The 21,760-nt window shown below is 48.9% G+C and overlaps 1 protein-coding gene across 3 annotated transcripts; it reads left to right on the top strand.

Moving 5' to 3' along the window:
* The first annotated feature begins 12,206 nt into the window (after positions 1-12,206).
* Positions 12,207-19,440, top strand: Mycl (MYCL proto-oncogene, bHLH transcription factor). 3 transcript variants are annotated; one of them, XM_021639445.2, is made up of 3 exons: positions 12,207-12,333; positions 13,038-13,542; positions 16,415-19,439. In XM_021639445.2, exons 2-3 carry the CDS (start codon positions 13,047-13,049, stop codon positions 17,023-17,025), a joined length of 1,107 nt encoding a protein of 368 aa, XP_021495120.1. In that variant the 5' UTR covers positions 12,207-12,333; positions 13,038-13,046; the 3' UTR covers positions 17,026-19,439. The 3 variants fall into 3 exon arrangements, with proteins under 3 accessions (XP_021495120.1, XP_021495119.1, XP_021495118.1); XM_021639444.2 differs by lacking the exon at positions 12,207-12,333 and adding an exon at positions 12,414-12,675 and having other exon boundaries at positions 16,418-19,440; XM_021639443.2 differs by lacking the exon at positions 12,207-12,333 and adding an exon at positions 12,422-12,675.
* Positions 19,441-21,760: the final 2,320 nt, after the last annotated feature.

The raw sequence follows: 21,760 nt of genomic DNA, 5'->3' as shown, positions 1-21,760 counted from the left end.
ATGGAAACAGCGGGCTGAGGGCTTTTCTTGGATGAACTCATTGTGTCTATACAGAAGCCAGACCTGATGATAAACCTGGGTTTCGGCGATGACTCAGCAGGAAAGGGTGCCTGTCTCCAAGTCTGTTAGCCTGAGTTCAATTCCAGGGTCCCGTACGTCAGAAGGAGACTTCCACAAGTCACAGACACACACACACACACAAATAAATGTGATTTTGAGAGAGACACACACAGAGAGAAGTCACTTTGTTTTACAAGCTAAGAGGTAGAAGACCAGATCTGCTACTTCACTGTCTTCTTGGACTGCTGTGCTCTAAAGCCAGCTTGGAGATACACATGAAGGTGGGGACTACCCCTACCCTCAGGAAACTCCCCTTCAGACAGGGAAACATGTTCCATTGCAGACCGGGAGACAGTGATGCTCGCTTCCCCACTAGGCAGGCTGGAAGGCATGGCTGAGCCCGAACATGTCTCCGGAGGGTGCAGCTGCCGAAGACCCTGAACCTGAGGCTAGCGCCTTCAGGCCGAGCTCAGACAGCAGCACAGCGGTGACACATCTCAGAAGCCCCCAACAGGCTGGCCTGATGAGATGGACCAGTCCTTCCACTGGGATAGCTGTGAGTGTATATCTGGCCAGACCTGGAAGAGTACAGCCCCTCAGGACAGCAGCCGGTGTGGAAAAGACCTAAGCAGAGATATTATAGCAGGTATTTAGAGCAACCTACAGTGGAGGGAATCAAGAGTGGGGAAACCTGGTTTGTAGCCTGTGTGGGTTTCCTTGCAGTAAATTTTCTTTTGTGGCCAGCTTCAAGCTATCAATTTTAAAGATAGACAATAGCATATTACTGTAAAATACTCACTGCACAACAGAGGCATGGTACCAGTAAAATATAGTGACAGTTGAAAAAATTATGTTTGGGGTCATATTATTTATTTTGAGATAGGGTATCATGTGGTCCAGGCTGGTCTCGAACTCACTGTGCCAAGAAGAACCTTAGAACTCCTGCTCTTCTTGCCTCTTCCTCCCAAGTGCTGAGATTAGAGGCATGCCCTACCATGCCTAGCCACAGTCACTTCTGACACAGTTAATTTAACTGTATGTTTGTATAGCTTAAATTTTAATAACTGTGTTTAGCAACCAGCTCCCATGAGCTCTGAAGATGCAACAAGTGCCTCTCATCTAGCCAGCACAAGCCGGCTCCCATAATGCCCTGGGCTTCCAGCATCACTCTGATCCTTCCTTGGCTGTGGTCTCCTTGGCTTCTGCCTCCTACTTGATTGGATTCTCCATCTCTCTAGCCTGGGTTTCCCTCTAGTGGACAGAAGAATCGTTTCCAGGTAATTCTGTGCCTGTGCCCAGAGCGCAGTGACCCAGAGCAGTCACTAGGTCTGCCTATGACTCACGGGCAACAGCTTTTTTCTTTTCAAAAATTTATTTACTTATTTATGTGTCTCATGTGTGAATGCATGTGCATTAAAAAAAAAATCCCTTCAAGAAAGACAGTCGCTTCTCAATCATCCCGAGGCACCACACACCTGGTATTCCACCCCTGCAAATGGCATTATCTCCAGGATTTCTCAAAAAACATATCTCAGAAATGGCTCAGTGCCTAAAGCCATTGCAATGCAATTTAGAGAACAGGAATCCAGATCCCCAAAGCCCACATAAAGTAGCCTGAATCTGTATTCCCAGAACAACAGCCATAAAAAGGCAGGTAGAAACAAGCCAAGTCCCAGTCGCCCAAAGCCAAGCAGTCTGGGCTAAGTCCAGTAATGTGCAGCAGGAGACCCCGTCCTAAAGAAGATGAAAGGTGAAAACTGACGCTCAAGCTCGTCTGTGGCCTCCAGGCACATGCTGTGCCACACACACACACATACATCATAGACATATACATACACATCCCATACAAACACATGCACACACAAACACACACACATATCATACATACATACACCTCATATATGCACTATATACAGCATGCCTACATACATCAAATACACACACACAAACACACACATGCACATCATACACTCACATACACACACTTTATCACACACACATACATCATACACACCCAACACACACATATGCGTCATATATACAACTACACATGTCATACACACATACACACAATAACACGTACATAATACACACATGACACACACATATATACATGCACATCAAACACACACATAAACACACATCATACACACATACACATACCTCATCACACACAATCATACATACACATATATACATACATACATCATATACATGCAAATAAATACAATCATATACACATCATACATACACATATCACACACACACGTGCACACACGCGCACACATGCGCCCACACACTGGAGAAATGCCTCAGCAGTCGGTTAATAGAGTATACTGCTCTTGCAGAGGACCTGAGTTCAGTTTCTAGCACCTTAGGCAACTCATAGCTGAGTGTAACTCCATCTCCAGGAGATCTGGCATCCTCAAGCACCTGCCCACACCTGCGTTTACTTGAGCACATACGCATAAACACACAAACATACGAGCCAATAATTTAGAGCCAGACAGATGGCTCAACAGGTTAAGATGCTTGCTGAGTTTGGAATCTAGCGTGGCGAGAGAGATGACCCCGACCACTCGTCCCCTGACCTCCGTAGGCACGCTGTAGCCCAGGAGTGAGCGCACATGCACACAGTCATGTATCCCATGTACAGGATGGCTACATCAGGCCTTCAGGCTTGGGGTCCATCCCACCCTTTCCAGTTATCATCAGGCCTCTCTCAAAGAGCCTCGTTGGGAAGCAAGGCTGGATGTCCACACAGAAGGGAAAGGAGGCAGTCAGTGCAGAGCTGAGCTCCGAACCCCCCTTCCCTCACTGTGCTTGGAATCTGGCGAAGTGATCTTCGCAAAACAGAGATCCTCCTGGGTTCCTCTGTCCCCAGACTTGTGACCCTCCATCATTTTCTCCCTGGCTTCTCTGGCAAGCAGTCAAGCCTTGGCTGAGATCATTTGCCTCAACACCCCCAATGCCCCACGATTAGAAAAAAAAAAGAGGCAGAAAACTGATACTTTGGAATGTCTCTGGGCCGGGCAAGTCACCACACTAAGCAGACGGTGGCTTAATTCTGCAATGCACTGCCAGATGAGGACAACCACCTTACAGACGGGGAAACTGGTCTAGCTTGATACAGCTTCCAAGAGGAGGTATCTTCTTCTGCACAGCCCGCTTTTCTCTGTTCGGGAAAGCTGCCGTCATCCCGTGGGCCTGGCTGCTTGCTCGGGACGTTCCGCAGAGCTAAGCAAAGTCCCCAAAACCCTTTTCCCACTGTGCTCGGGGCAAGGCCACATTCCTTAGAGGGTTCTAAGGGAAGGGGGGCTTTGCAGTGAAACCCAAGCAGAGATAACAGAACCACTGATATGGAGTGAAAAATTAGCCCTCAATCTGGTTATCTGCTTCAAATGCTTCTTTCTCATCCTCTGCCACCTTTCTCTTTATTCCTGCTGGGAGGCTTGATCTGTGCAGCGCTGGGCACCAGACTCAGAGCTCACCCATGCTACCCCAGCCCCTGGAATCCTAGACACCTTCAAGGCTCAGATTGAATTTTCCTTCTCCTCCACACTACCTGGCCCAATCTGAAGAATGAAAGTAAGAATTGTTGTGGCGTGAAAGGAAAAGCAGGTTTCTGGCAGAGCGTGAGGGTTGAGCACCGTGTTTATCTCCCCTCGCCCCTGCAGTTTCACTGATGCTGCAGGTGGTTTAGGGAAAGAAAAGATGTTTAAACTCACAAGGTTGAAATGAAGAAGAGATAAGGTGGGGGGGTTGTACACACACCTCGTATCATATATGAAAACTAACTTATGCTGGGTATAGTGTCTAATGCCTGGAATCCCAGAGTCCCAGAAGCTGAGGCAGGAGAATGAACAGTTCCAAGCTAGCCTGTCCTACGTAGCAAGACCCTGTCTCAAACAAGGATGGATAAACAGAGGGAGAGAAAATTCGAATGGATCTAAATATCCGGGCAGGAGAGGCTACCCCGTGTTCAAGAGCACTTGCTCAGGAGTACATGGACTGGAGGTCAGATTCCAGCCAGTAGCCAGCTGCGCTCTCACACAGACCTGTAACTCAAGCACTGAGGGGGGCAGACACTGGGTGATTGCTGGGGCTTGTTAGCCGATCCAAAAACACAAGCTCCAATTTCAGTAAGAGACCCTACCTCAAAGAAAAAGGGTTGAGGGGGAGACAGACAATGGTGGCACACGCCTTTAGTCCCAGGACCTGGGAGGCAGAGGCAGGTGGATCCCTGAGTTTGAGGTTAGCTTGCTCTATAGAGTGAGTTCAAGGACAGCCAGAGCAGAGAAACCCTGTCTCAACAAAGAAAAGGAGGGGAGGAGAGGGAAGGGGAGGGGGAGGAGAGAAGAGGAGCTGAGGGGAGGGGGAGGAGAGAAGAGGAGCTGAGGGGAGGGGAGGAAAGGAGAGGAGAGGAAAGGGACAGAGCAGGACACCAATGCCCTCCTCTGGCCTCTGTGCACACTGGACATACACATGTGCACACACCACACATACATGCACCACACACATGCATGCACACAAAGATCTACATCTAAATATAAGAAAAGGTGTGCAATGATGCATACCTTTGATCCCAGCACTCTGGGAGGCAGAGGCAGGCAGATATCTGTGAGTTCAAGGCCAGCCTGGTCTACAGAGCAAGTCCAAGACAGCCAGGGCTACACAGAGAAACCCTGTCTCAAAAAAACAAAACAAAACAAAAAAGGGAGGCAGAGTCAGGCAGATCTCTGAGAGTTCAAGGCCAGCCTGGTCTACAGAGCAAGTCCAAGACAGCCAAAACTACACAGGGAAACTCTGTCTTAGAAAAAAAATAAAACAAAAACCAACCAACCAAACAAACAAAAACAGCACAAAAAAACCAGAGGCTAGAGAGATGGCTCAGTGGTTAAGAGCACTGGCTGCTCTCCCAGAGGTCCTGAGTTCAATTCCCAGCACATGGTGGCTCACAACCACCTATAATGTGATGTGATGTCCTCTTCTGACATGAAGGTGTACATGCAGATAGAGCACTCACATGCGTAAAATAAATAAACAAATCTTCAAATAAACAATAAGAATTCAGAAAGGCATGGTGCCTCACACTTGTAATTCTTTGAAGGCTGAGGAAGAAAGATTTTGAGTTAATGACCAGCTTGGGTTACATGGGCATTTCTGGCTAGCCTGGGCTACAGAGGGACATTAAAAACTTTTGTGCTGAGGCTCCTTAAACTCTTTCCATTCTCCACCCTGTTTGCCTGAGCTTTTATTTTGAGACAGGATCTCACTGGCTAGCCTAGAGCTCACTATGTAGACCAGGCTGGCCTGCCTCTGCCTCCTAACCCTGGGATTAAGGACATGTGCAGTTACACCTGACTTCTCCTGAGAAGTTTCTACATGAATGTGTGTGTGTGTGGGGGGGGGGGTTCTATAAAATAGATATAAAAAAAATCAAACATGGACAGGTAATAAATTTTAAAAATATTTTAAAAACAATTCTTTGACACGCATATGGTTTTTATTATTTTTAAAAGGTGAACAAAAGCAGGGTGCAGTGGTGGATGCCTGCGGTCCTGGAGCTTGGGAGGTGAAGGCAAGAGAATTAGGCATTCAAGGCCAGTCTCAGCCAACACCCTGTCACAAAATGAAAATAAATTTAAAAGAAGGAAAGAAAAAGAGGTGGGTGAAGTAGTGCATGCCTGTAATTCCAGCACTTGAGAGGCAGAGGCAGGTAGATCTCTTTGAGTTCGAGGCCAGCCTGGTCTATAGAGTGAGTTCCAGGCCAGCCACGGCTACACAGAGAAACCCTGTCTCGAATAAAAACCAGAGAGACAGACAGAAACAGAGATAGAGACCGAGAGAGAAGATAAGGAAAAGAAAGAAAAAGAGCCAGCGGGCCATCCCTCCCCACACAAGCCTGGCAACCTGAATTCATCCCTTACAGCCAGGTGAAGGTGGAAGGAGAGAAACAACCCTGACCTCTGCGTGTGTGCTATGCCATGCATGCTTACCCACCGCCACCACCGCCAATTACATAAAGGAAAAGGAGCTGGAGAAATGGCTCAGCAAGTAAGAGCAGTAGTTGTTCTTCTGGGGTTCTGGGTTCAATTCCCAAGGCCTGCAACCATCTGCAATTCCAGTTCCAGAGGATCTGACGCCTTCTTCTGGCCTCTGAATGTACCAGGCTCACACATGACACACAGAGAGACATGCAGGCAAAACACCCATATGCATAAAATAAAATAATAAAAGTAAAACTTAAACATAAATAAAAATTTAAATCATGAAGCCAACTTTTTATAATTAACAAAAAATTTGGTAAATCCAAGACACTATCAAGAAAGTAGAAAAGGGGGCTAGAGAGATGGCTCAGTGGTAAGGAACACTGGCTGATCTCACAGAGGACCCAGCGTCAGTCCCCAGCTCCTCTATGATAGCTCACAACTCTTTAGATAGTTCTCTAAAAGAGAACATTTAGAGAAGTAATTCCAGTTCTAGGGGCTATACCCTCTTATGACCTCCTTTGGGTACCAGGTACATACACACAGGCAAACACTCATACACATTAAAATGAAATAAATCTATATATATATTTTTAAGATGGGGTTTCTCTGTGTAGTCCTAGCTATCCTAGAACTCCCTCTGTAGACCAGGCTGACCTCAAACTCAGAGACCCACCTGACTGTGTCTCCCGAGTACTGGGATTAAATGCGTATGCCACCAACACCCAGCTCAGTTTAATTTTTTAATAACTTAAAAAAAAAAAAAACAGCAGCCAAGCATGGCACATGCTAATAATTCCAGCATGCAGGGAGGCAGAGGCAGGCATATCTCTATGACTTCAAGGACAGCCTGGTCTACAGAGTGATTTCAGGACAGCCAAGGCTATACAGAGAAATCCTGTCTTGACTCATCATGCATTTGAGGAAGTCCTCTTCCAACAACAAACTACAAGGCATAGCAAACAATGAAGAATTCAAAGGAAATAGATAAAAAAGAGAAAAAAAGAAAAATTTTCAAGATTTGTAATTACTATAAAACTCATTAGTAGCCTCAGAGTGGGTGGGTGGGAGCTGGGGGGAGAAAGAACTGTACCAGAGAAAAAAAAAGAAAAGGAAGCTACAAAAAAAGAGAACATTTGGAGAAGAGTAGCATGATGTTCTACACCTGCAGTTCCAGCATGCAGGTTCAAAACCAACCAAGGGTATATCATGAATTTGATGTGAGCTAGGATTATAAATTCAAACTCTGTCTGAAGAATGCAACAGAAAAGAGCTAATGGGGAGAGAACAGGAGGTGAGGGAACAGAGAATAAAGAAAGCACAGGAATAAATTAAAAATATAACCATAAAAAAATAATATCCCAAAAAAACCCTGAGCTTCAGGATCTTTGGTTTGAACAGGGGAGGGGAGTTCGTGATGTGGTAGGTATCATTGCTGGGACCATTATCAAAACAACTGAACTCAATTCTGACTCTGTATCACCTCCCCAGAGGTGCTCAAAGCACCAATTTTTAATCACATGGTTGGTCTCTTAGACTATAGAAGGGTCCACCATGAGTCACCGTAGCAGTACAAACTATTGAGGCCACCATGAATAAAGAAGATACTTTTGGTACTTGGGGAATTCCAAGACTCCCTCCTCCCTCCCAACTACCAGGGACAAAGGCCAGTCAAATTCTTTATTACAACAGATCCACACAAGAACATATTGAATTCAGAATGCTAGAGACCAGAGTACAACCTCAAAGTATTAAGAAAACAGGTCACAAACAAAGGGTTGTAGAACAAATGGTGTCATTTTTCTCCGTACACCAGTAATTGCTAGGGAACAGGAAAGCAACACCGTTAGAGTTCTCAGAGGAAACCTAGAATTTTATACCAAGCCAAACTATCAACCAAAGGCGAGGGTATGATAAATACCACTTCAGTAAGGCTGAATCTTGGAATTGTTTCTTTCCAAGTACACATTCTCAGGCAGATGTTGGAGGACGTGCCTCACCAGAGTGAGGAAGTAAGTCAAGAAAGAGGAAGAAAATGAGCTCTACATGACAGGCCATCAACACAGAAGAGAAGCAGGGGGGGTTTCCAGAGACAAGGGAAGTTCTAGGCTGCGTCTGGTGAGGCCAGCCAAGAAACCACTAAGATCAGATTCAAACAGGAAGACAAACAGTCCCCAGACAATGATTTCAATTAAAGAGCAATGTAACTGACAGATTGATAAGCTGGTATGCTGGACTGGACTGCATGAAGTGACCTTTGTAGCTGGTGTGAAGGGGAGAGGTGGTATTCCAATACCTAATAGGTACATAGAAACAAAAGAAAAATGAAGCAAATCAACTGAAAAAAAAAAAACTGTTTAAGAAAGGAGCGGTAAAGTTGGGCTGGTAACACACACACAGACACACACACACACAGAGCTGAGCCAAGTGGGCAAGTTAGTTCGGTAGGTGACAACACTTGCCATGCAAACCTGATCACCTGAATTCGATACCCAGGAGCCCACGGTGAAAGAAGAAAACTGACTCCCAGAAGTTGTCCTCTGACCTGCACACTTGTGGGCAGTGACATGCATGCCGGCACTCACATGCACATACCCCCAACTACGCAGGCAATAATAAAATTAAATTAATTGTTGCCCTCGGGTTGTCAGGCTTGAAGGCAAATGCTTTACCCTCTGAGTTATCTAAACATCCCTCAGTTTTTAAGTAAGCAAATAGTCAATATCCATGCTATTTTGACTATATGATTATGTTGCAACTAATTGCATAAATCACCTCTCTCTCTTTCTTTCTCTCTCTTTCTCTCTCTCCACTTAGGATTGCCACAAGTTCAAAGCCAGAATGGCCTACAGATTCTTTAAGCAAAACAAAAGTAAATAAGTAAATGATAGATAATTCCAGTACTTGGGAGGTTGGGGCAGGCATTGAGACAGAGGATGGACAGAAGTTCCAGGCCAGCTTGGGCTAAATAAGGTCCCATCTTAAAAACAAAACAAGCAATAAACCCACCTAGACAAATAAATATAATTTTTTTTTTTTAATGCAGACAATGACAGCACATGGGAGCTGGAGGCAAAAAGATCAGGAGTTCAAGGCAGCCTTAATTACACAGTGAGTTAGTCAAAGGACAATCTGTGCTAGATGAATCTCTGTCTCGGAGAAATAAAAACAAAACATCAGGCCCAGTAAGATGGCCCAGTGGGTAAAGGCACCTACTGCCAAACCCAGTGACCAGAGGTTAATTCCCGAAACGTTGGAAGAATGGTACTGACTCCCACTGGTTGTCTTCCGACCTCCACATACCCCCAACACACAAACACACAGTATACATACACATATATGTCTATGTATATATTTTTAATGAATTAGAGCAGCAACAACAACAAAATTGCAGATAATTTGGCTGTCTCCAGGGTAGCATTTGTTACCTTGGTGAATTTATCACCGTGCTGGGTCCAGACATTAACTCAGACACCACAGTTGTTAGTCCTAAAAGCTGCAGCTTCTCCTCGGAACAGACACACATTAACCAGGCTCATGAGACTGATATTTCAAATCAGACGCCAATTCATTAATTTATAAGGGGAAGTGAGGCTTTGGAGCACACTGGATTTCTCTGTTTGTTGCTGAGTGCCTCCTCTCCCTGTGGGTGGAGCTACATGAGGAGCAGAATGGCTTTCAGAGAGCTGCTGGGTGAGCCAGCACATAAGTAAGGTGGGGGATGAACTAAGAGAATTCAAAGAACGATGCTTCCATCTTCCCAGTCCCTGGACCAGCACTTTGCACGCAGAGAGATTTTTTTTTAAATAATTTGTTTCTATTTTATGTATATGTACATCGGTGTTTCGACTGCGTCTATTTCTGTGTGAGGGTGTCAGATCTCCTGGAACAGGAATTACAGACAGTTGTGAACTGTCGTGTGGTTGCTGGGAATTGACCCTGGGTTCTCTGGAAGAGCAGCTGGTGCTCTTAACCTCTAAGCCATCTTCTCTAACCCCAACCCAGAGAGTTCTTGATGGATACTGCCAGGGATCACCATCACCAATCTCCATGATCTGGCTCTCTCTGCTACCCAGACCCTTTGGATACCGATACTTTCTTAGCTCTCTTAATACTTTAGGTCTAGGGATACGGATCAGGGGTAAAACTTTTGCCCAGCCTGCATTAGACCCTAGGTTTGATTCCCACCCCTGAAGAAAAATTATTTTAGTCTTGAGGCAAGGTTTCAATATGTTGCCCAGTGTTCAAGTAATCCTCCTGTGGTTAGCTTCCCAGGTAGCTAGAATTACAGGGGTGTGCCTTGATGCCCTCACTACATTAAAATCTTTAATCAGGCAATAGTCTCCTTGCTAGATTGTCTCCAGCAAGGGAATTGGAACACCCTTGTGTTATAGCATTAGAAGGCTGTATTGGGAATACAGGTATGGGCCACCATGTCTGGCTTTATATAGTGAGTCCTAGGTCAGCCTGGGCAGCAGACTAAGACTCTGTTTCAAAACCAAAAACAAAACACACACACACACACACACACAGAACACAGATTCCCAGACGCCTATGAATTCTACACAGCAATGTCTCCCTTAAAAGTTACTTTATTTTCCAGGCTGGAGAGATGACTGTGGTTCAGAGCTCTGTCTGATTTTCCAGAAGATCCTGGTTCGATTCCCAGCACCCAAGAGGCAGCTCACAACTATCTGCAACTCCATCCAGTTCCAGAGGCTCGACACTCTCACAGAGACATACACACAGGCAAAATACCAATGTACATAAAAGAAATAAATTTAAACGGATATTGTCCTGATGATTTTGGTTCCTGCCATTGTAACCAAGACCCCTGATCAGTGCAGCAACCACCCCAAACCTCTGCAAGCCTGAGAACAAGACACCGAAAAAGCAGTCTAATCCCTTTACAACAGGGCTGCAACCAAACTTGGAGCCTTTTCTGGGCCTCTGGGGACAGCCCAGAGCAGGGCATACAGGCAGTCTCAATAAACTCTGGTTGGCTAGGTCACTCAGGAAGTCAGTGCATAAATATTGCCAGAAGCCGGTCTAGGTGTAAGGAATACAAAGCAAGTAAGAGCTGATTCCCGCTCTCAAGGATGTCCCACACACACCTTAGACACAACAAATGGAAAACGGAGTCACATGGGCCCTGCCTTCTCACCCAACTCATGGGTCATCTCACAGCTCCTGTCCCCTATTCCAAAACAAAGAGAAGTGTTTATACTTGGCTTCAGTCTGTTAGGATGGCAACAGTGTGTACTTCGGAGTAGTTAGACGAAAAGGGTGGGAGGAAGAGAAGGATGGCAGACAACCAGACACCAGACCTTGATGCCAGGTGGAGGCATCAAGATGTATTGGCTGCTATCCTAAGTTACTTTCCTTGGACCTAAATCTCAGGCTGTGTAGTTAAGTTTTTTTTTCCCCCCTTCGAAGGTAACGTGTACTCTAACACAAAGGAATTATATATTCATCATCTTGGCCAGGGATTCCAGGCAAAGCTTCAAACACCTTGACCCCACAGCTAGGAAGTATAAAACAGGGACCTGAATGAAGTTTCCACACCCCCAGGCCCCAGCCTCTAAAACAGCTCTTAGGTGAGTTTTGCGTGGAGAATGAATATTGGGAGTCAGGGCTGTGAAGGAGGGATCAAGTGCTAGCTAGGACCTGGATGGGGGGGGGGTGTCTCACTACCCTCCCCAGGGGTGGTGTTTCCATTTTCTCACGTCCCTTCCCAAGATGCTCTATCTTTTTAGTAAACAGATCCTCCCAGACGACCCCATGAGGTCATTACCGTCCCTTCATTTCACAGGTGAGACTGGGGCTCGGGAGAGGTTATGTGTTGTATGCTTCATAGCCCGCAATCTTCACTGCTCTTCAGGTTTGAGCCACTGAGCTAAGGAATGGGCTAAGGGTTGATGGAGCAATGGGTTGAAGAGCCTGGGTTCAGGGCCGAGGGCCGCCAGGTGGCGCGGTGGAGGAGCAGTGTGTGCACCCCCACCTCCACCTCTGTCAGGGGTGGGACGCACCTGAACCCAGTGGGGCGCGCCCTGGGAAGTAGGCTAGCAGGGTGGGGCGGGGAGCAGCTCTAGTCCTTAGCCCTGAGTAGGCGAGGAGCGCGGCTTTAGTGAGGTCGCCGGGACCGCCAGAGCCTCTCTGAGGAGTCACGCCTCCACCAGGAGACCGCGGGGCTGCATCAGCTCTTCTGCTCCGCGCTCCCCAGCGTGCAATTTATTAGGGGGGCTTCAAGGGATAGAATAGAAACGACCAGTGCGCCCAGGAGGTGGGGCCGGCCCCACCTGTCGCCAGTGGAAAGAGGGGAGGGAGGGGGTGGGGCTTGTCTCCTAGGGACCACCCCCCCTCCCCTGGTCCCCCAAGCCCCGGGCACGCGACGAGATATAAAGCAGTCGGGAAACAATGCGCCTGCAGATCGCGCTCCCGCGTCGATCCCGGGAGCGTCCTGGCTGCCGTGTGCGAGCAAGGCGGGGGGAGCGCGCGCGGGGGGCGCGCTCGTGAGTGCGGGGCCGCGCGCTCGGTGGCGCGCATGTGTGTGTGTGCGGGCTGCCGGGCTTCCCCGAGCCGGCGGGGAGCCGCTCCGCTCCAGGTGGCGGGCGGCGGGAGCGAGGTGAGGCTGCGGGTGGCCCGGGCACGGGTTCCCGGGGGACGGGTGGGCTGCAAGGCTGCAGACTGCGTTCGAGACAGCGCGCCCCCGCCCGGCCCTGCTGTGCCCCGGGAGCTGCGCTCCGGGCGGTGCTGGCAAAGTTTGCTTTGAACTCGCTCCCCGCAGCCTGGTCGGCCCGCCGCGAGCTGCCCCGAGCGAGCTGACCCTAGGCCAGGCTTGCCGGGACCAGGGGTCAAGGCGCGGGCTGCAAGCTGTTGGGCCTGGGGAGGGACCGGAGCCCCGCAGCTGGCTGCGGCGAGGGACTCGGAGCCGCCTCTTCCCTCGGCCGGGACCGCAGTCAGCACGTCTCCCCTTCCCTCCCGCAGGGAGCGGACATGGACTTCGACTCGTACCAGCACTATTTCTACGACTATGACTGCGGAGAGGATTTCTACCGCTCCACGGCGCCCAGCGAGGACATCTGGAAGAAATTCGAGCTGGTGCCGTCGCCCCCCACGTCGCCTCCCTGGGGCTCCGGTCCCGGCGCCGGGGACCCAGCCTCGGGGATTAGTCCCGGGGAGCCGTGGCCCGGAGGGGGTGCCGGGGACGAGGCGGAATCTCGTGGCCATTCGAAAGCTTGGGGCAGGAATTATGCTTCCATCATCCGTCGCGACTGCATGTGGAGCGGCTTCTCCGCCCGGGAACGGCTGGAGAGAGCGGTGAGCGACAGGCTCGCCCCAGGCGCGCCCCGGGGGAACCCGCCCAAAGCGCCCGCTACCTCGGACGGCACTCCCAGTCTGGAAACCAGTAACCCGGCGCCCGCCACGCAGTGTCAGCTGAGCGAGCCCAAAACCCAGGCCTGCTCCGGGTCCGAGAGCCCCAGCGACTCCGGTAAGGACCACCCCGGGCTAGCTAAGGGGGAGGCACCTCATGGGTGGCCAGAGCTCTACCGCTGCCTGAGACCAAGCCTCGGGTTTTAAACCTTCCCATCACCTCCCCATTTTCTGACGGAAGCCGTCGGTGTAGCCCCCAGCTGTGTCTGTCTGGCACGTGGGTGTGTTGGTAAACAGTTTGGAGAAGTGGGGAGGGAGCCAGCGTCCCTCTGATGGTGATTGGAGCCCCAGGGGACAGGGGCGACTGGTGAGGGTTGGCGCTTAGAGAGGACAATACTCGGATCGGACTGTAGGGGATTTCTGTCCTTGGGTGGTTTGAAAGGGTTCCCTTAAGAGTCATTCCAAGCTTGAAGCTTTTTTGTTGCTGCCTCTTTGCCTGGGAAACTCACGCTTCCCTAAGGGAGAACAAGACTAAGGAACCTTTTGTGCAGAACCAAAAGCCCTCTTTCACTCAAAAAACCTCAACCTCCTGCCTGCTTTACTTTAATTCTCTTCTCTTGTCCTAGTCCCTCTCCTTACCCCTAAAACATCCTCACCACCAGTGACCCGTGAGACAGGTGGAGGAAAAATAGACGCTCCTCTTTAACAGATGGGAAAAGTGAGGCTGGGAGACAGGAAATGAGTGGAGTGAGCCCAGGCCTCCTGCTGTCTAGCCAGCTTTTTTTCCCCCAACCGTCCTCCCCAGTCTTCCTTGGTATTTGGGGGACCTGGGACTGGTCTTCCTCAAAGCTTCTTTGAGAAGGGCTGCACCCTGCCTGTTGCGTTGGCTTTAGGTAGGTGCCCAGTCTCCCTCCCAGTACATCTGTGCGCTTCAGCTGCTCTTCTGCAGCCAACAAATGTTCACTGATTCCTACTTTGTCCCATCTCTGGGAGAAGAGCTGGTGTTGAGGTAATGGTCACTGCACTCCAGGCCGCCCTCCGTCCTGACGAAGGGCTGATTTCACTGAGGTCAGACCACCTTCTTACCAGCCTCGCAGCCCCCCCTACTCACGGGAGCCCTGGAGAGGGTGGCATTGCAGGTGCAGCTTTGGCACGCTCACTAGGACAGAAAAGTCACTGCAGCGAGAAAGAATAGCTTTTGAGAGGGAACTGAGGAATCGGATGTGGAAGTTGTTGTATTTTAGACCCAAATTAAAAGTCTCTCTCTCTCTTTTTTTTTTTTTCTTGGAGCCACTGTGTTAAGGTGGTTTTTAACCTGCCAAAGGAGCTTGTGTTTGTCTAACGGCTCAGATGGGAATCCTGAGATCAAGAAACTAGTGGAGACCCAGCTGAACAAGGGCTGTTAGAGGAGAGATCTTCATTTTGGAAGTTTGGAGATCCTTATTTGGGACCCAGACCCTCCAAAAAGGGACAGACAGTGGATCTGATCTGGGCCTCTGCTTCTTCTTTTGAAAACGAGGAGGGTTGAACTTGGCTGTCCAGCTGAGGACACCCCTTATCTTGTAGAATCAGATACTACTTGCTGCAAAGGAGAATGGTGTCTTAAATGATGCCTTCCTTAGATACAGCCCTCCGTGCTGTGAGATTTAACAATGAAAATTAAAGGTTTGGGATGTATGGAAACTTGAATCATTTTCTGACCTGCCCTTTAACCTGAACCTGTTTGTGGGCTCCCTGATTCACTCTCTGGCCACATGGCCTAGAACAAAATGCAACAGATTGCAAACAATGAGGGGGTGGGGTGGGGAGTGTGACTGACGGCACAGCTCAGCCAATAGGGATTAGGGACTAGGGAAAACAGCATTCCAAACACTGCTTAGCCAGCCAATCACAGGCTTTGAGGCCAGGGGGCTGAATGGTCAGGTTTTATTAATGGAGAAATAATGCGATTGTCCACACAATGGAAACCTTCCTGACAAAGGGTCTCAAGCCTCCTGATATGCAAAAGAGGCGGAGAACGGAGCTCTTCTCTTGTCGGCCAGAAGGCTTTAAAGGTGGTCTTCTATGTTGAGGACTACAAAATGTGGGGAGCAGGAGGGTCTTTCCCTAATTGCCTCACCTAATTGCTTCATCTCAGATCTTCCAGATAGGGAATGGTAGGGATACTTCCTGGTGTCTCTGAGTCCCTGGCATCTTTGTATCTGGGTCACTCTAATGCTCCTGTGGTGCAGCTCGTTGGGAAATGGTCCCTTGTACCTTTGTGAAGTTCCTGAGGCTCTTATGACCTGTGATTATAAATACAACCCTCTTCTGGTCCAGTGGTGGGGGTGGGGCAGGTGACCTATAAATGATGGATGGCTTTAGAAACCCATTGAACCCCGGAACAAAATGCTCCTGAGGGAAACCCTTCCCCTCCCCTCTGTGGCTGAAGAGAACCAGTTGTAACCCTCCCTTCTCTGCATCTTCAGCTGAAAAGATGGCAGAATAGAGAGGTGGGGGAATAATAGGATTTATAACTTGTGAAAAGTAACAATTCCCAAGCGCAGGCTGTGCTGGGCAGGAACAAAGGGCAACTCTGCCCACAGACCCCTCATTTACAATTCTGATGGGGCATGAAAGAGCCCGAATGGAGAAGATCTTTATAGCTAAACTTTGTCCCAGGCCGGTAGCTTTTTCTCTCCATCCCCTCAGTGGGGGAGGAGAGAGCCTTACAGACTGGGGGCTGTTGGCTTGGGTCTGCCTTTTGTTCTTATCCAAGCCTTGTTGTACAGGAGGAAACCGGAGACTCTTTTCCTTGCTTATTTCCCCCTTCACTCTGCCATTCCCCTAGTGTAAATGAATCGGCCGTCTCTCTCCCCACTTCAGTTCGGTGATATCTAAATCATGGATGTGTCATCTGCTCTCACAGGCTGAGACCTTTAGAAAGGGTGTGTGTATGTACGTGTCTCTCACGGAGTACGTTTCTCCTCTTCATATCTCTTCTTGGACAGAAGGCGAGGAAATCGATGTGGTGACTGTGGAGAAGAGGCGGTCTCTGGACATCCGAAAGCCGGTCACCATCACCGTGCGAGCAGACCCCCTGGACCCCTGCATGAAACACTTCCACATCTCCATCCACCAACAACAGCATAACTACGCCGCCCGCTTTCCTCCAGAAAGTTGCTCTCAAGAGGGGCCTCCAGACAGAGGTCCCCAGGAGGAGGCTCCGGAGATAGAAGCTCCCCAGGAGAAAGAGGAGGAGGAGGAGGAAGAGGAGGAGGAAGAGACTGTGAGCCCTCCACCTGTGGAAAGTGAAGCTCCCCAGTCCTGCCATCCCAGACCTGCCAGTTCTGATACTGAGGACGTGACCAAGAGAAAGAACCATAACTTCCTGGAAAGGAAAAGGAGGAATGACCTCCGATCACGGTTCCTGGCCCTGCGGGACCAGGTGCCCACCCTGGCCAGCTGCTCTAAGGCCCCCAAAGTCGTGATCCTAAGCAAGGCATTAGAGTACTTGCAGGCTCTGGTGGGGGCTGAGAAGAAGATGGCTACAGAGAAAAGGCAGCTCCGGTGTCGGCAACAGCAACTGCAAAAGAGAATTGCGTACCTCAGTGGCTACTAACCCACCAAAAAGCCTGACCTCCCTGTCCTACAGACACAAGTTTATTTTTTAACCTCTCTCTCCCTTTTAGTAATTTTGCACATTTTGGTTATGGCGGGGCAGCCTGGACAGTGGTAGATCCCAGAATGCATTGCAGCCAGTGCACACACAATAAGGGCTTGCATTCTTGGAAACCTCGAAATTCAACTACTCCCTCTTCCCGGATTCACGGGAGCGCTGTCCTTCTCTGGCGCCATTGGCTTCCCAGCAGGCAGCTGACTGAGGAGGCTTGGGATCTGCCTAGCTCACCAGCTCTGGGAGGAAAGGCTGACAGATGCTATGCAACAGGTGGTGGACGATGTCGGAGCTGCAGCCTGCATGAAATCTCAAACTGTGCCGGAGCTTTGGGCTAGGAAAAGATGCTGCTCCCACTGCTGTCTCTGGGGATGATGCAAGGACAGCTGGGCCTGGATGCTGTCCCCGAGGCTCTGTTTTCCAGGAGACAAGCAAGCTGTCCTGGGTGAAGACGAGCTCGCCGACTTGATCAGCATGGACCATTACCTCACTGTCAGACACTTTACAGTAGCTGAGGAGTGGAAACCTTTAAGCTATATTAGGATGTTAGGCCACGCCCTTCCCTCCATGCTCAATGCTATGACTTTGAGAAGGGCTTGGCCTGTAGAGTCTTTGTCTCAGAGCTCTCTGGGCCTTTCAGAGAGGGACCTTTCTATCCTCACAAGGGACTTTTTTGTTTCCTCCTGCCTTTGTTATGCAATGGGCACCACTACACCCTTTCACACAGACCAGAAATATTTCCCCAGGACATAGGGAAATGGGGCATAGCCTGAGGCCTGGGGAAAGCATGGCATCCTGGTTCATGAACAGCGTTCCTTGCCCCGTGTTTTCTGCAGGGCCATTTGAAGCCCAGCTTGGAACTTTTTCTCAAGGCAGATGTGTGGTCCCTGGGAAGGAAGAACCCTACCACTTCCTCTTTCCCACCTGCCTCTCCTGTCTAAATTCTGCTGGACCGGCGCAAACCTGTCCTTTTCAAGCAACTCCCAGGGGTTTGCTGGCTCTGCGGCCGCCATCCCAGTTCTCTGCCAGCCCAAGTCACCTCCTTTCCCCAGAATCTGGGCCTTACTGAGAGGCTGAGAGGGGAGCTGCTTGGGGTCACCGGGTGGGTGCCTCAGAAGGTGCTCTTACTTCCTGGTGGGTTGTCAGGGTGCACTGGTCAACACGATAGCATCGGCTCCAGCTGTGTTCTCCAGCACCTGGTGGAATCTAGGCGCCGCCCTCAATCTAGGAAAGTCACCCAAGCTAGCAGCAGGCATGGGAGCATCCTCGGGAGAGCCTAAGCTTTGCCTGGAAGAAGAGTCCACCTTTCCAGAACTCTGCCCCAGAAGGCAGATTCCTTCCCGTGGGCCCCAGGTTTGGAGCTAGGAGAACAGTGCCGGGGACAGATGGACAGTAAATGCTACCTGGGGCGCTCAAAAACCATCTACCACTTCCAAATCAGCTGCGGACAGAGATTGGCCTTTGCATTGCTTCTTGGCTGAGTCCTAGAGGAAGCTTTGGAAGTGGCTGTTCTACCTGCTGGGGCAGGACTTCCAGGCACCAAGGGACTCCTGGAACTATCTTAGGAGGACAAGTGGGAAACAGGCTGAAGTCTCATCTGAATGGCTTATGTTTTATAAGCTGCTGTTGGGTTCTATGCTGGGGGCGCCTTTTTTTTTTTTAATACTGTATTTTTGTATGCTTTTTGCAAAGTGGTGTTACCTGTTTTTGTACAAGGAAAAAAAAAACCTGTTGCAAGGGTCTGGTTTATTTTGAAAGGCAAGTTTACCTGGAATTTTGTATTTAGTTGTAATCATTAATTGCTTGATTTTAAACTGTTGCCTTCTGGGACATCTTCTAATAAAAGATTTATCAAAAATGTAAGAGTCGGGTAGCGTATGCCACCTGAGTCCTCCTGAACCAGAGAAAACTATTTCGGAGCAGCCACAAGCGTTCTGGGTGGCTGCATTTTTCTACCATGTTGCTAACCTGGCCATTCCACTCTGGGTCCCTGAATGCCCTTTCAGACATGTCTAAACAATGTCCTGTCTGCGCAGTGCTCAGTGAAAACAGAGTTCTCTTGTGAATTGCAGAGTGCTGAATTGTAAGTTACAAAGCTCGAAATCCCAGCTCTACCACTTCTGTGAACTTTTATTTTTGCCCTTCTGAATTCTTGATGCCTTATCTGTGAGATGACAGTAAATATTTCACTGGAGTTTTTTTTTTTGGGAGGGGAGTGCTGTTTGTTTTTTGTTGTTGTTGGGGTTTTTTGTTTGTTTGGTTGGTTGGTTTTGTTTGTTATTTGCAGATTTCAAGTAACGTTGTAGACTTTGAATTGCTTTCTAAATTATACAGCTCTTTAATATGGGGCCTGTTCTTTTGAAGTTTTTGTTTTATTTGGTTTTGGTCTTTTGTGTGTTGGGGGGTGTTGTAGAGAGACAGGGTCTCTCTACATAGCCTAGCTGGAACTCACTTCATAGACCAGGCTGGCTTCAAACTCATAGAGATCTGACTTCCTCTTCTTCCCATGTGCTGAGATTAAAGACATGATCCATCTTGTTTTTGTTCTTTTGAGACAAGGTCTTATTATATAGCCTTGGTTGGTCTGTGTACACCAGGCTAGCCTTGAACTCATAGTCTGCCTGCCTTTGCCTTTAGTTCTGGTACTAACGGTGTGCCACACCACCCCTGGCCTCTGTTTGTTTGTTTGTTTGTTTGTTTGTTTTTCAAGACAGGGTTTCTCTGTTAGCCTTGGCTATCCTGGCTTTGGAGACCAGGCAGGCCTCGAACTCACAGAGATCCGCCTGCCTCCGCCTCTCTGAGTGCTGGGATCACAGGTGTGCGCCACCCAACCTCTTAAGACCATGTAGGATGGTTTAAAAACCATTCTCTGAGAATTTGTGGTGTAATGATTTTTGGGTTGGGGGTCACCACAACCTGGGGAACTGTATTAAAGGGTCACAGCATTAGGAGGGTTGAGAACCACTGTCCTACGAGGAAACAGAGCTAAGCAAAGTCACCCAGCTAGTGAAAGAGTAAGTACACTGAGAGCTGAGAGTGGTCAGTGGTCTGTAGACCCAGAGGTCTTACCCATCACCTGATTCTGATCAGCCCGTTTGCTTACACACGGGATGTGCTGGGAAGTAATCCGGAATTCCACTATAAGTTGTGCCCGGCCCTCTCTGTGGTGAAGTGGAACAAATGTTCCATGAGCAGCCTGCCACACAGCAACATCTGTGGGCTGGGTTGGATAGTTTTCCTCCAAAGATCCCCTCTGAGAAAAGAAAGCAGTTGCTGTTCAAAAGACCGTGGGCATCATGGTAAGAGAACGCTGCTTGGGTCCTCACTAATCCTGCTTTACAGCTGGGGCTTTATTGCCCTGCCTGATGCCTGTATGCCTGTGGAGCCTGGACAGGGTCAGAAAGGTTCTAGAAGTGTCGGGGGCTTCTTAGGGCTTGAGATACAGCTCCTTAGTAGAACACTTGCCTAGCAGATGCAAACACCCCTGAGTTCAATTCCAGGCAGCATCAAAAGCAAACAGGAACGCTCATAACTCCTCAGCTCGCCAAGGTGATCTTTACCACACTCTGGTAAGTAAGCAGTAGACCCCACATTGTACTGGGCCTCAGTGTGTTTTCTTGCTCAAAGTCATATAGCAAAATCAAGCCTGCAAGCCTGATCTTTTGTCAGGTAAACTTGCCATCTGATTGCCTCTCTCTGGACGTATGCCATGCCATGCACCTAGAACCTAAGAAGATATTTCATAAAACTCGTCTCCTTTTAACTTTAAGGACGTGTTTATTATTTTATACATATGAATGTCTGCCTGCATGTATGTCTGTACCACATGTGCGTCTGGGAACACAGAGGACGGCTTCAGACACCCTAGAACTGGAGTCATGGACAGTTGTGAACATGTGGTCCTGGGAACTGAACACTGGTCCTCTGGGAGAAGAGCAGCTAGTGCTCTTAACTGCTAAACTACCTCTCTAGCCTCAGGATAGTTCACAAGACAGGCTAGGAGTATCGAAACATTTTCTTTTCTTCCTGTACTTTGTTGTTGTTTTGAGACAGGATCTCATAGCCCAGGCTGGTCTTGAATTCACTATGTAGTTAAGAATGACCTTGAACTTCTGACCCCCACCCCTGCCTCCACAGAGAGATTGAGAGAGAAAGAGAGAGAATGTAGTGGGGTTAACAGGTATGTGCCCCTGGCAAAGACTGCTTTTTTTTTAATCCTCGAGACAGGGTTTTTCCATATAGCCTCGACTGTCCTGGATCTTCCTTTGGGACCAAACTGGCCTCAAAATCACAAAGATGTGCCTGCCTCTGCCTCCCTGAGTGCTGGGATTAAAGGCATTCACCACCGCCACCCAGCTGGCCAAAGACTGCTTACCTTAAAATTCTCTGGGGCTGAAGAGATGGCTCAGGGGCAGATGGTCTTCTACCAGAGCACGTGGGTTCAATTCCAGCACCCACACGGCAGCTCACAACTGTCCAATTCCAGGGTATTCAGCATCCTCACACAAATGTACAGTGCAGGCAAAACACCAGTGCACATAAGAAAAAAAGAGAAAACTCCCAATGGCTTCCTTATTTTGTTTTGGTGTATCTGATAGTGCTAGAAATCGAACCCAGGGCCTGGCACCTTTGAGGTATATGCTACTCTGAGGCCATTTGTCAGGACACTGATTTGCAGGGT

This window comes from Meriones unguiculatus, chromosome 3, assembly GCF_030254825.1.
Source record: "Meriones unguiculatus strain TT.TT164.6M chromosome 3, Bangor_MerUng_6.1, whole genome shotgun sequence".
Lineage (NCBI taxonomy): Eukaryota > Metazoa > Chordata > Mammalia > Rodentia > Muridae > Meriones > Meriones unguiculatus.
This window is presented reverse-complemented; position numbering and strand designations above follow the sequence as displayed.